Source organism: Phyllobates terribilis, unplaced genomic scaffold, assembly GCF_046119375.1.
Source record: "Phyllobates terribilis strain yellow unplaced genomic scaffold, ASM4611937v1 Scaffold_1__5_contigs__length_1240528914, whole genome shotgun sequence".
Classification (NCBI taxonomy): domain Eukaryota; kingdom Metazoa; phylum Chordata; class Amphibia; order Anura; family Dendrobatidae; genus Phyllobates; species Phyllobates terribilis.
The window spans coordinates 586,916,633-586,931,875 of NW_027362761.1; the positions used below are offsets into that span (position 1 = coordinate 586,916,633).

The following is a 15,243-nucleotide window of genomic DNA, read 5'->3' on the forward strand; positions in this document are numbered from 1 at the left end:
CCCTCCCTTATTATGTACCATCCTCTCTAGCTCTAGGGGTCACAGTTGGGGGATCATACTGTGTTGGGGTCAGCATACTTTGCCCTGGGAGTTGAGGTGGGGTACAGTAGGGTCATTATACTGCGTATGTGGAGGAATTCACCATGGGGATATCATACTGTGTTTGGGGGGCCCTTTTATTGGCATCACACTTTATGGGGCAATGAAAGAGAGATCTAGGACTTCAGCAGGAGGAAAATTACTATATAACGGATGGAAAGTTGTGAGATCTGATCTTTGGTGACAATTATTTTTTTTGGGGGGGGGGGGGCAACTAGAGCTTCTGCTATGGGGCCCCATGATTCCTGTGTATGCCCCTGCCGATGAGTGTCGGTGGCCTGGTGTTCAATCTGTTGAAGCTGGCACAGTTCCTGTAGTTGCCGTTTCTTGTTGCTGCTGTATATCCTCTCCAGTCTTCCTCCCAAGGCTGGGCTGGTGGGGTTGGACATGGTAGCATCCGAAACCCGCTGTGTATGCCTCACCTATGGACTAATGGGTCGGTCTACATGCCTCCCTGGTTGTGGAGCCCTTTGGACAGTGTGTGCACACACCAGTTCCCTGCAGCTCCCCCAGATGTGCTGGGCTGAGTAGTATCCCACCGCTGCCACCAATATGTGAAGACTCGGGGTCTTCCATGGGCGTAACGCTACTCAGACAACGCAGGGTGAGGGTAAAACAGCGTGGCAATACTTTATTGAACCACAAAATGGACAATAAACACATAGAACAGTCCCAGCAAATACCTGAGATGGGTCAACATTACACAGTCTCACCCTTCCTTCTCCGCCCACCTGGGATAGAACAGCTGTGACTATGGAGACTTCCAGGGCCGACTACCTCAACCAGTGGCCCCCCGCTTCTGGCGGGCCCCCACAGAGAGAAGGTAGAGGCAAGCTTAGGAAGCTAGCAGTCCATCAAGGTACAAGACCAGGAGACCCGAGGGTCCCAATCTGGCCTCTCCGAGATTTTTCATGGGGCAAGACGATCGGCTGGTACCAATCTGGCTTCTTCGAATGTCTCCATGGGTTCCAAGCAACCGTTGGGTCCCTCCTAACAACCTCATACAACATATCCATGGGGCCAGGTGACTTCATCGTCGCAACCTGGTCTCCCCAAATGTATCCATGGGATCTCTGATGGTCAATGGAGCAGATCCGTATTTTTCCAGTCAGGACCATATACCCTTAGACCGGAATCATGTAGAATCCAAATCTGGGTGTCTTTGGATGGAGCCGCCATGCTATCCATCTTCTGTCCTGAAGGATGTCTCTCATTCTCCTTGTAAAGTCTTTCTGATTCTCCTTGATTCTGTGTGCAGCACTATAGACATCCCTGTTTATATTTACATCTTTGTAAGGTCATCAGTCACAGGTCAGGGTTAGGCTGTGTGCCCATGATACGTTTTTTAAAAAACGCATGGTAGAAGGGCAGCAATGTTCCCCAATGATAATCCGTGCACATGCTGCGGAAATGTCCGCTGCGGATTATCACTGCGGAAAAATCCGCAGCACTACCAATTATGTTGCGGAAGTGCTGCGTTTTCGCCGCCATTGACTTGCATTAGACCGCATGGATTCCGCATCACTGTATATGTAGATGCGCATTCCATGCATTTCAATGTGCGGATGGTACCCGGGTGTGGAGGACAGGAGACTCTCTTCCGGACCCGGGTACCATAGAAACTGTGAAAAAAAGAATAAAATAAAAAATAAAGATTATATTTACCTTCTGACGGCCCCCGCTGAGCTCCTCCTCTCATGCCGGCAGCTAGCGATGGACTGAAGGACCTGCACTGACGTCATAGTCATGTGACGGGTCACGCAACACTGACATCGGCAGGTCCTTCAGTGTACCGCGATCTGCCGGCAGCCAGGACGGAGGGAATCAAGACTCCGGGGGCCATCGGAAGGTAAGTATATATTTATTTTTTTATTTTTTACCATTCTTTCGGTCACAGTTAGTGTTGAGCATTCCGATACTGAAATATCGTGTATTGACCGATATTCGCGGTATCGAAGTTCCGATACTGAGTTCCGATACTTTTAGAATATCGAATACCGGAATCGGAAGTTCCCATAATGCCTGCGCTCTGCAGTGTCTCTGAAGGATGACAAGCTGGATGGCAGCGCTCAGCTTACTGTACTTGTCATTTACTGTTAAAGGATTTATTAAAAAAAATAATAGTGTTTTCATGCACCGTCTCTTTAAAAAAGCCGGCCGGCAATTCAGCAGCGGTACCCGACAATTTAGAATAGAAAGAATAGAGCATCACACATAGATTAGATAGATAGAAACATGTCAGTCACATATATAATTAGTACAGTGACAGTGTTGCTTACTGTACTTGTCATTTAGTGTAAAGGATTTATTTAAAAAAATATTAGTGTTTTCATGCACCGTCTCTTTAAAAAAGCCGGCCGGCAATTCAGCAGCGGTACCCGACAATTTAGAATAGAAAGAATAGAGAATCACACATAGATTAGATTAGATAGAAACATGTCAGTCACATATATATGAAGTACAGTGACAGTGTTGGTTACTGTACTTGTCATTTAGTGTTAAAATAAAGGATTTATTAAAAAAAAATTGGCGTGGGGTTCCCCGTAATTTTAGTCTCTAGCGGAGGTTAAGCAGACGGCTGGGGCAGATGTTTGAAGCCTGGGAAGGGGGTAATACCCACGGAGCTTTCCATGCTACTAATATCAGCCCCCAGCTGAATACCTAGCCTTTACTAGCTATTAAAATGGGGGACCCCCCCCAAAAAATGACATGGGGTCCCCCCTATTTTAATAGCTATCAAAGGCTAGGCAGACAGCTGGGGGCTGATATTAATAGTCCAAGAAGGGTGCCATGAATATTGGCCCCCTCCCAGGCTAGAAACACCAGTGTCTCGCTGTGACGGCATAAAGATGAGCCGAGGTCATGTCCAATGAACTCGGTTCATCTCATGCACGTCACTGACAGCGTGGAAGAATTCTCCTGCACTCAGCGCTTCAGCAGGAGAATTCTCCCACGCTGGGATGGCATTGAGATGACAGGCTGGATCACAGCTGAGCGCTGCCATCCAGCATGCCATCCTTCAGAGACACTGCAGAGCGCAAGCATGCCTGCGCTTCTCAGTGTCTGCGGGATGACAGGCTGGATGGCAGCGTTCTGCTGCGGTCCAGCCTGTCATGTGAATGTAGCAGAGCTGAAGCTGTCGTGGGAACCATGGAAAGGTAAGGATGATGTTGCTTTATTATTTTTCTTTTATTGCAGGAGATCGTTGGCTTCAGCTGGAATGGGCGTGATGGTAAGTATGGTTTAATTTAGAACAATAAAGAATTGTGTGTTTATTTCAATTAAAGGACTTTTTTCTGGGTGTTTGTGTTTTTTTTAAATACTTTACTACAAATTCATGGCGGTCATGTCTAATACTGGCGTGACCCCATGAATTTCGAGCTTAGGGCCAGCTGAAAATGCCAAGCTGGCCCTAACCCCTTTATTACCCAGTGAGCCACCGCACCAGGGCCCTGGATGAGTTGAGTACAGCGCCAGAAGATGGCGCTTCTATGAACGCGCCATTTTCCGGGGTGGCTGCGGACTGCAATTTGCAGCGGGTGGGGCCCAGAAAGCTTGGGCCTCCCTGCGCTGCAGATTCCAGCCCCCAGCTGCCTAGTTGTACCTGGCTGGACACAAAAATAGGGCGAAGCCCCACATATTTTTTTTTTAATTATTTCATGAAATTCATGAAATAATTAAAAAAAAAAAGGGCTTCCCTATATTGTTGTGTCCGGCCAGGTACAAATAGGCCGCTGGTGGTTGGGGGCAGCCCGTTCCTGGATGCTGTACCTGACTGGCATACAAGATTATGGCGAAGCCCACGTCAAAATTTTTGGGAAAAATTAATTAAAAAATAATAAAAAAAAATAATAATTTAGGGACTGCCTCATTATTAACCCCTCACGTGGAGGGGTTAATAAAGATGCAGTCCCTAAATGTGTTTTTTTTTTTTAAATGTATTGAATTTTTCACCAAAAATTTGACGTGGCCTTCACCATATTTTTGTGTCCAGCCAGGTACAGCAGGCAGGAACGGCTGGAAACAAAAATACAGGGAAGCCCTTTCTTTAATTATTTCATGAATTTCATGAAATAATTTAAAAAAAATTGCCGTGGGGCTTCGCCCTATTTTTGTGTCCAGCCAGGTACAGCAGGCAGGAACGGGCTGCCCCCAACCACCAGCTGCCTATTTGTACCTGGCCGGACACAACAATATAGGGAAGCCCTTTTTTTTTTAATTATTTCATGAATTTCATTAAATAATTTAAAAAAAAATACGTGGGGCTTCGCCCTATTTTTGTGTCCAGCCAGGTACATCTAGGCAGCTGGGGGCTGGAATCCGCACTGTAGGGGGGGCCAAGCTTTCTGCCCCCCCCCCGATGCAAATTGCAGTCCACAGCCACCCCAGAAATGGCGCGTTCATAGAAGCGCCATCTTCTGGCGCTGTACCCAACTCATCCAGGGCCCTGGTGCTGTGGCTCACTGGGTAATAAAGGGGTTAGGGCCAGCTAATCAGCATTATCAGCTGGCCCTAAGCCCGAAATTCATGGGGTCACGCCAATATTAGACATGACCACCATGAATTTCTAGTAAAGTATTTAAAAAAAACACAAACACCCAGAATAAAGTCCTTTAATTGAAATAAACACACAATTTTTTAATGTTCTAAATTAAACCATACTTACCATCACGCCCATTCCAGCTGAAGCCAACGATCTCCTGCAATAAAAATAAAATAATAAACCAACCTCATCCTTACCTTTCCATGGTTCCCACAACGGCTCCAGCTCTGCTACATTCACATGACAGGCTGGATCGCAACAGAACGCTGCCATCCAGCTTGCCATGCCGCAGACACTGAGAAGCGCAGGCATGCTTGCGCTCTGCAGTATCTATGAAGGATGGCATGCTGGATGGCAGCGCTCAGCTGTGATCCAGCCTGTCATCTCTATGCCATCCCAGCGTGGGAGAATTCTCCTGCTCAAGAGCTCAGCGCAGGAGAATTCTCCCACGCTGTCAGTGACGTGCATGAGGTGAGCTGAGTTCATTGGACATGACCTCGGCTCATCTTTATGCCGTCACAGCCAGACACTGAGGAGCGCAAGCATGCCTGCGCTTCTCAGTGTCTGCAGCATGGCAAGCTGGATGGCAGCTTTCGGCTGCGATCCAGCCTGTCATGTGAATGTAGCAGAGCTGGAGCCGTCGTGGGAACCATGGAAAGGTAAGGATGATGTTGCTTTATTATTTTACTTTTATTGCAGGAGATCGTTGGCTTCAGCTGGAATGGGCGTGACGGTAAGTATGGTTTAATTTAGAACAATAAAGAATTGTGTGTTTATTTCAATTAAAGGACTTTATTCTGGGTGTTTGTGTTTTTTTTAACTTTGACTATGGGGTTAGTAATGTGGGTGTCTTATAGACGCCTCTCCATTACTAACCTGGGCTTGATGTCAGCTGGAATTATAAGCTGACATCAACCCCAGCCCTATTACCCCACTGCCACCGCTACAGGGCAGTGGGAACAGCAAGGCTAAGTGTCAGAATTGGCGCATCCTATGGATGCGCCATTTCTGGGGCGGGTGACGGCTGGTGTTTCTAGCCTGGGAGGGGGCCAATATTCATGGCACCCTTCCTGGGCTATTAATATCAGCCCCCAGCTGTCTGCCTAGCCTTTGCTAGCTATTAAAATAGGGGGGACCTCACGTCATTTTTTGGACGGTCCCCCAATTTAATAGCTAGTAAAGGCTAGGTATTCAGCTGGGGGCTGATATTAGTAGCCTGGGAAGCTCCGTAGGTATTACCCCCTTCCCAGGCTTCAAACATCTGCCCCAGCTGTCTGCTTAACCTCCGATAGAGACTAAAATTACGGGGAACCCCACGCCAATTTTTTTTTTTTAATAAATCCTTTATTTTAACACTAAATGACAAGAACAGTAATCAACACTGTCACTGTACTTCTTATATATGTGACTGACATGTTTCTATCTATCTAATCTATGTGTGAAGCTCTATTCTGTCTGTTATAAATTGTCGGGTACCGCTGCTGAATTGCCGGCCGGCTTTTTTAAAGAGACGGTGCATGAAAACACTATTATTTCTTTTAATAAATCCTTTACACTAAATGACAAGTACAGTAATCAACACTGTCACTGTACTTCTTATATATGTGACTGACATGTTTCTATCTATCTAATCTATGTGTGAAGCTCTATTCTGTCTGTTATAAATTGTCAGGTACCGCTGCTGAATTGCCGGCCGGCTTTTTTAAAGAGACGGTGCATGAAAACACTATTATTTCTTTTAATAAATCCTTTACACTAAATGACAAGTACAGTAATCAACACTGTCACTGTACTTCTTATATATGTGACTGACATGTTTCTATCTATCTAATCTATGTGTGAAGCTCTATTCTTTCTGTTGTAAATTGTCGGGTACCGGTGTATGCCGCTGATGAATTGCCGGCTTTTCATGTAATACATTCTACATTATTCTTAGTTGTTTTCCTTCATGTAGAATTAACCTACAAGGAAAGAAAGGGTTTATTTTCATTCCGATATTTCTGTCCCATTGACTTGCATTGGTTTCCGGTATCGGAATCGGCGATATCCGATATTTTTTGGGTATCGGTCCGATCCAATAAGATCCGATATTTCCCGATATCGGAAGGTATCGCTCAACACTAGTCACAGTATATAAATCTGTGCCGGTTGCATGGATTTATATAGTGTGACCAAGTTGTCAAGTACTTTCCAAGTGATGTTAAAATCGCTTGACAACCCGCATGCGGAAATACATGTGAAGAACGCTTCACATCCGCATGTCCCTGGCAGGAAAAACGCATGTACAATCCGCATGTACAATGCGCATGTACAATCCGCATGTACAATCCGCATGCGTTTTTTTCTGCCAGGGAGATGCAGTAAAAAAATCCTGAGCATTTCTGCATCGTGGGCACATAGGCTTAGAGGTGAAGGTGCAGGGCGCACCAGGTCTCATTGTCTGAGCTAATCAATTTACATAGTTGGTACATAGTTGGTATAGTAGGGACTCTTTAAATCAACATTCAGCTGACTTAGTATAATATACAATTAGCATAGTCACAAACAACATTGTTTCCAAACCCAAGAGGAGATAACAATCAGGGTTATACAAATACTGGTCTGTTCTTATTGACCAGGCACATAAATACACATAGATTTACAAGTCAACCCAAAGATAATAGAGTATTTCTCTTGGATTAACAAATCTAAACGTCTGGCTGATAAAGATTTTAAGCTGTATCATCACAGTCTCTGTCTCACCTTAGCCGACAACAAACCAAAATTTTGAATTTTTCAGGTACAAAGGGGTGAGGTTTATGTAACACAATCCCAAAGTGGCCATGTTTCCCTATTGGCGGACAACCCTTTTAAATCAGGGTCAAATGGATGCAATGGCTTTAATTTGGAGATAAGACAAGAGACATAACACCGCCAAAAGGACCACAGCACGATATATTTATTTCTGTACAGAGAGCAGAACACATTTTTCCCATTTAGAAATACAGTAAGATCCGGGCGGGTTTCACACAACAGATGCAGAGCTGATGCTGCTGTCACAATGTGTCACCTCTGCTGTGCAGGTCATACTGCAGCCAGCGCATTTCACACACTTTCCCCGGGATGTGATCGGGGTGCATTTTTAGCCACTGAATGCAAAAAATGAACGTTTCCAAGTCACTGAGAGCCCAAAACCCGGACCCCTAGCGGACCTTCAGAACCACGGGGTGGAGGCTCTGGGTTCCGTCAGCAGTGACTGTAATGTGAAGTCTAAGGCTGAACCATGGCAGTACAATCACATTTCACCCCCATCATTTGCACGCGAGGGGGTGAGACTTTTCAGAGTTTTTCAGTTTCTAAATCTCAGTAAAATATCTCTTTTAGTCATTTTTTTTTTGTCCTGCTGACCGATCAGCCATGATCTCTGTAAGACTCCTGCAGCAAGTCTTCCATTTCCCTGCATTGCCCCCGCAGGGGAAATGGAGTATTACACAGCTCTTATTAAAATCAATAGTCTGGCCATAAAATGCAGGACAGGACCAGTCCTCCAGAGTGAGCTTATAGACCAGAGTCCTTAATGGGAACATGAGCTTTATAAACCAGACAATCCCTTTAAATATTTTTTTCTTTTTTTTTTGTTATTTTTTTGTGTGCTAAAAAATAGTGAAATCTATTCCTATATTTTTTTGTTTTGTGGAAGCAGCAGACACTCTTTTTTTTTTTTTTACAACATTATATTATATGCAGTTAGGAAAAATAGTACAAATAGACCGTGGCGACCAATCAGATTCCAGCTATTTCCGGGAGAATAAAGAGGAGCGATCTGATAGTCACAAGATTGGATACATGAGAATCTGTACAATGCTTCTCTCTGATGTTGTTGTCACCCGCAGATTTCGTGGATGCGGATGATGGCGGTGGATTCAGTCATTGTCATAGATGCAATCTGCGGGAATAGAGACAAAATTGACCAAGAGGAAGAGAGACCGGATCTAAATAAAAGCTGCCAAGAAATGGCTGCCGGAGGGTCACATGGATGAGGACTATGTCATCAAGGGAAATGTATACTGCGCCCAGCGATGTCCTCCGGGGAGTGTGACCTGTGTGCTGCTGGAGGACCCAACATCCATCTGTCTATAAGGAGCGCCGGCATCCGAGACTTGTGTCCACCATAGATCGTAATAGTAGTTGTATGGCGGCATTAATAGCTGACTTGTATAACAATATTAATCATATTTGTATGACTGTATTAATTGTATGGCGGTATTAATACTAATTGTATGGCAGTATTAATAGTAATTGTATGGCGGAATTAATAGTAATTGTGATTGTATGGCAGTATTAATACTAATTGTATGGCGGTATTAATAGGAATTGTATGGCGGTACTAATAGTAAATGTGATTGTATGACTGTATTAATAGTAATTGTATGGCGGTATTAATAGGAATTTGTAATTGTATGGAAGTATTAATAGTAATTGTATGGCAGTATTAATAGTAATTGTATGGTGGTATTAATAGCAATTGTGATTGTATGGCAGTATTAATAGTAATTGTATGGCGGTATTAATAGGAATTGTGATTGTATGGCTGTATTAATAGTAATTGTATGGCAGTATTAATAGTAATTGTATGGCGGTATTAATAGGAATTTGTAATTGTATGGCAGTATTAATAGTAATTGTATGGCGGTATTAATAGCAATTGTGATTGTATGGCAGTATTAATAGTAATTGTATGGCAGCATTAATAGTAATTGTATGGCGGTATTAATAGGAATTTGTAATTGTATGGCAGTATTAATAGTAATTGTATGGCGGTATTAATAGCAATTGTGATTGTATGGCAGTATTAATAGTAATTGTATGGCGGTATTAATAGCAATTGTGATAGTATGGCAGTATTAATAGTAATTATATGGCGGTATTAATAGAAATTTGTAATTGTATCGCTGTATTAATAGTAATTGTATGGTGGTATTAATAGTAATTGTGATTGTATGGCAGTATTAATAGTAATTGTATGGTGGTATTAATAGTAATTGTGATTGTATGGCGGTATTAATAGTAATTGTATGGTGGCATTAATAGCTGACTTCCACTATGTGCTGTTATGTGCCCTCCTGACAATATAGGAATCACCTTTTCCCAAAATGACCGCCCATAGGCAGGTGCCTCCTGTGCCTGCTGGGAAATGCATCACTGGTGATGTCACGACTATAGCGACCAATCAGCTGTGAGCGATATCGCTATGAATGAAACCTTCTATGGAATATAGAACATTATACGCACCCTCTCCAATATCATCGTAGATGTCTCCGTCACTGCAGAGAAAGAGATATCATTATTCATAGAAATGTAACATATCAGACAAGAAGAAAGTCCGACCTCTGAGATCCCCCCAGTTCCCTCTACACTCCCACCCAATTCACAATGAATGAGGCTGTTGTGGTGGCTATTAAAAAATGCAAAAAAAATTGCAACTCCCATAAACTTCAAGGGCAGCATTTTAGTATTAAGAAATATGGATAGCTTAATCGCATTTTTACTGAAATCCATGTATTTGGGACTAAAAATAACTTTTACCATTATTAACATCTTTTACTAAAAAATTTGCACCGTTTGTCAAACTATTTGCTTCCCATAACACATTCATGGCTGCAGAATGAGTTCACTGACAATCTGTCAGTGAGCTCATTCTGACGGGGAGTTTGTATCCCTCGTATCTGCCTTTTTTCTAGCTTCTCTCAGCTGATGTACGACCACATAAAAGTTTAACTCTCTTTGAAGTGGTCTATGGCCATTGATCAGATAAGAGAAGCTCGGAAAAAGGTCAGGGTATGTACCAGTCTGTACAGTCATGGCCAAAAGTATTGATAATGAGACAAATAGTAATTTTTCCAAAGTTTACTGCTTCGTTTTTTGGAATGGCAATTTGCATAAACTCCTGAATGTCAAAGAGTGATCAGCTTAACAGCAATTACTGTACTTGCAAAGTCAATATTTGCCCAGAAAATGAACTTTAACCCCCAAAACACATTTCAACATCATTGCAGTCCTGCCTTAAAAGGAGCAGCTAACATCGTTTTAGAGATTGATCCATTAACACAGGTGTGGGTGTTGATGAGGACAGGGCTGGCGATCAATCAGTCATGATTAAGTAAGAATGACATCACTGGACACTTTAAAAGGAGGCTGGTTCTTGGTATCATTGTTTCTCTTCAGTTAACCATGGTTATCTCTAAAGAAACACGTGCAGCCATCATTGCACTGCACAAAAATGGCCTAACAGGGAAGAGTATCGCAGCTACAACGATTGCACCTCAGTCAACAATCTAACGCAACATCAAGATCTTCAAGGAGAGAGCTTCCATTGTTGTCAAAAAGGCTCCAGGGCGCCCAAGAAAGACCAGCAAGCGCCAGGACCGTATCTTAAAACTGTTTCAGCTGTGGGATCGGACTACCAGCAGTGCCGAGCTTGCTCAGGAATGGCAGCAGGCTGGTGTGAGCGCTTCTGCACGCACTGTGAGGCGGAGACTCTTTGAGCAAGGGCTGTGTAACGGGTCTGGGAGGCGGAACCTCTGAGCTACTATACAAGGGGGCGGTCCTTGTAAGGGAGCGGGTGGCGACCAGGCAGGCAGTCACAGCAGGTGACCGGGACAGTCTCTGGAAGAACGGGCAGGAGATCACGGCAAGTGACTGGGGCAGTCTCTGGATGAACGGGCAGATGGTCACGGCAAGTGACCGGGGCAGTCTCTGGATGAACGGGCAGATGGTCACGGCAAGTGACCGGGGCAGTCTCTGAATGAACGGGCAGATGGTCACGGCAAGTGACCGGGGCAGTCTCTGAATGAACGGGCAGATGGTCACGGCAAGTGACCGGGGCAGTCTCTGGATGAACGGGCAGATGGTCACGGCAAGTGACCGGGGCAGTCTCTGGGTAAAGGGTTGGTACGACCTGTGGCGGCTGATGGTAGACGTGAGCTCCCAGGTGAGCAGGCGAGAGTCTCTGGATAAACGGGTGGTCACAGCATGTGACGGCGGAGCCTCCAGGAAGACCAACAGACAGGCGGCAGATGAGCGCTCCCAGGTGAGCGGGCAGAAGTCACTGGTCAGGCGGGTGGTCACAGCACGTGACGGCAGAGCCTCCAGGTAGGCTAGCAGACAGGCAGCAGATGAGCGCTCCCAGGTGAGCGGGCAGGAGTCACTGGACAGGCAGGTGGTCACAGCACGTGACGGCAGAGCCTCCAGGTAGGCTAGCAGACAGGCAGCAGATGAGCGCTCCCAGGTGAGCGGGCAGGAGTCACTGGACAGGCAAGTGGTCACAGCACGTGACGGCGGAGCCTCCAGGTAGGCTAGCAGGCAGGTAGCAGATGTGCGCTCCCAGGTGAGCGGGCAAGCTGGTCCATAGACAGACTGACAAGAGTTGGAAGGCAGACCGTCGGACCTCAGGCAAGCAGGCAGGTAGTTGATGTGCGCTCCCAGGTGAGCGGGCAAGCTGGTCCTTAGACAGACTGACAGGAGTTGTAAGGCAGACCGTCGGACCTCAGGCTAGCAGGCAGGTAGCAGAATATCAGGCAGGAATAAGACAGCAAGCTGGCAGGAATCTGGCAGGTATCTGGCAGGTAACTGGCAACGGGACCTGAGGGCTGAAGCAGAGTAGTGAACAGTGCAACAACATTGCTCGGGCACCTCCATTTTGGAGGAGGTGCCTTATATATGGTGAAGTCCTCCGGCCATTGGCCGGGGACTCCTTAGGACGGCTCGCGCGGCCCCTTTAAGAGGGAGGGAGAGCGCGCGGTCGCGCCCTAAGCACAGTGGCCGGGTAGGAGCGCGCACTGCCAGCAGAGCGGGAGGAAGACGCCGGGCACGGAGCAGAGAGGTGAGGGGAACAGCGTCCCTGCCTAGCAGAGGGCAGGGACGCCGGCGCTACAGTACCCCCCCTTTAGGCCCCCCCTTTTTTAGGCCAGACAGAAATTTAGCAAGGATAAGAGGGGCATGGATGTTCTCCCGGGGCTCCCACGTTCTCTCCTCAGGACCAAACCCCTTCCAATCTACTAGAAAAAAGGTCTTTCCTCTTACCCTTTTGGTGGCAAGAATGTTCTCTACCTCAAACTCGTCCTCAGCAGAAACCGGAGCAGGAGGCGTACCTGTAGACTTGGAAAAAGAGTTAAGTACCACAGGTTTGAGGAGAGATACATGGAAGGAGTTAGGGATCCGTAAGTTGGCCGGGAGTTTCAATTTATAGGCCACCGGGTTGATCTGACTGATGACCTCCAGAGGACCGATGAACCGAGGCCCTAACTTGTAAGAAGGTATCTTGAGTCGGACATATTTAGATGAGAGCCAGACTTTATCTCCAGGACGAAATTGTGGAGGATCCAGGCGTTTTTTGTCAGCGTGTCTTTTCATCCGTTCGGACGACTGAAGGAGTGCGGATCGGGTACTCTCCCAAATGGAGGAAAATTTGCTAACGAGAGATTCCGCAGCCGGGTTGTCCACAGAGGTGGAGACAGGAAAAGGAATCCGAGGATGCTGACCGAAGACTACAAAAAACGGGGATTTGGAGGAGGATTCGCTCTCGTGATTGTTATAAGAGAACTCGGCCCATGGTAGGAGATCCACCCAGTCTGAATGATGGGCATTAACGAAGTGCCGGAGGTAACTGGTCAGGTTCTGATTGATCCGCTCCACTTGACCATTGGACTGTGGGTGGTAAGCGGAAGAGAAGTCCAGGGTGACGTCTAGCAGTTTACAAGTGGCTCTCCAGAAGCGTGAGGTGAACTGTACCCCACGATCCGACACAATGTGGAGGGGCAGGCCATGAAGATGAAAGATGTGACGAATAAAGTCTTTAGCTAGCTCGGGTGCAGACGGGAGGCCTGGCAGGGGAACGAAATGAGCCATCTTGGAGAAGCGGTCAGCGACCACCCAAATGACCGTACAACCGGCAGAGACTGGGAGGTCAGTTATAAAGTCCATTGCTATATGCTGCCAGGGGGCAGCAGGTACAGAAAGCGGAAGGAGGCGACCGGCTGGCAGATGTCTCGGAACCTTGTTGCGGGCGCAGGACACACAGGCAGAAACAAAGTCTATTACGTCCTTGTGCAGGGTAGGCCACCAGTAGTGCCGGGTAATAAGCTGGAGGGTCTTTTTCTGACCGGCATGGCCAGCCAGTTTAGACGAGTGACCCCAGTGAAGGATCTTCTCCCGATCAGGTACTGATACGAACGTCTTTCCGGGGGGGAGACGATTTAGACTCACGGGAGCCACCTGCATTACTCTGGCGGGATCGATGATGTGTTTCGGATCTTCCTCGAGATCAGACACCAGAAAGGATCGAGACAAGGCGTCCGCCTTGACGTTTTTGTCAGCCGGGCGAAAATGAAGAACAAAATCAAAGCGAGCAAAAAACAAGGACCACCGGGCTTGGCGCGGGTTAAGTCTCTGGGCATGCTGGAGGTAAGCCAAGTTCTTGTGGTCAGTGTAAATTATTACCGGGTGAAGAGCCCCCTCGAGCAGGTAACGCCACTCCTCCAATGCCAGTTTGATGGCCAATAACTCTCGGTCTCCTATGGAATAATTGCGCTCTGAGGAGGAGAAGAGTTTAGAGAAGAAGCCGCAAGTTACCATACTCCCGGAAGATGATTTTTGAGTAAGTACCGCTCCGGCTCCAGAGGAGGAGGCGTCAACTTCCAGGAAGAACTGCTTGTTGCCGTCCGGGCGATGCAGCACCGGGGCGGAAGAGAAGGCCTGTTTTAAGGAAAGAAAGGCCTCCTCTGCTTCGGGCGGCCACTCTTTGGGATTAGTACCCTTACGGGTGAGCGCGGAAATTGGGGCAGTCCGGGAAGAGAAGTGTGGTATGAAGAGGCGGTAGTAGTTGGCGAAGCCCAGGAACCGCTGAATGGCCTTCAACCCCTCCGGTCGAGGCCATTTCTCGATGGCAGACAGTTTCTCTGGATCCATTCGTAGGCCGGTCTGAGAAATAATGTAGCCCAAAAACGGAAGCGAGGTCTGCTCAAAGAGGCACTTCTCGTATTTAGCGAAGAGGTGATTCTGCCTGAGCCTGAGCAGGACCTGACGAACGTCCCTCCGGTGAGTCTGGAGATCCGGAGAGAAGACCAAGATGTCGTCCAGGTACACCACTACGCAGGAGTAGAGAAGGTCCTGGAAGATGTCATTGACCAACTCTTGAAAGACGGCAGGAGCGTTACAGAGACCAAAGGGCATTACCAGATATTCATAGTGGCCGTCCCGGGTGTTGAATGCCGTCTTCCATTCATCCCCCTGACGGATACGAACCAGGTTGTACGCCCCACAGAGGTCCAGTTTGGTGAAGATTCTAGCCCCCCTCAGACGATCAAATAACTCCGGAATGAGCGCAAGGGGGTACTTATTCTTCACCGTGATCTGGTTAAGGCCTCTATAGTCTATACAGGGACGGAGAGAGCCGTCCTTCTTTTTGACGAAAAAGAAGCCTGCTCCCGCCGGGGAGGTAGATTTCCGGATGAATCCCCTGGCCAGATTCTCCTCAATATATTCGGACATCGACCGGGTCTCAGCAGCAGATAATGGATAAATACGCCCACGGGGAGGAGTAGTACCGGGTAACAGGTCGATAG

At 46.8% G+C, this 15,243-nt stretch overlaps 1 protein-coding gene across 4 annotated transcripts in view; it reads right to left on the bottom strand.

The window, feature by feature from the left end:
- Positions 1-7,562: 7,562 nt before the first annotated feature.
- Positions 7,563-15,243, bottom strand: part of FYB1 (FYN binding protein 1) — a 268,086-nt gene continuing 260,405 nt past the window's right edge. For all 4 annotated transcript variants that reach the window (XM_073681940.1, XM_073681913.1, XM_073681921.1 and 1 more), the window contains 2 exons: positions 9,914-9,945; positions 7,563-8,567 (listed from right to left, as the gene is read on the bottom strand). In XM_073681940.1, the coding sequence (XP_073538041.1) occupies positions 8,545-8,567; positions 9,914-9,945 (55 nt within the window). In that variant the 3' untranslated portion in view covers positions 7,563-8,544. The remainder of the gene's footprint in view (positions 8,568-9,913; positions 9,946-15,243) is intronic.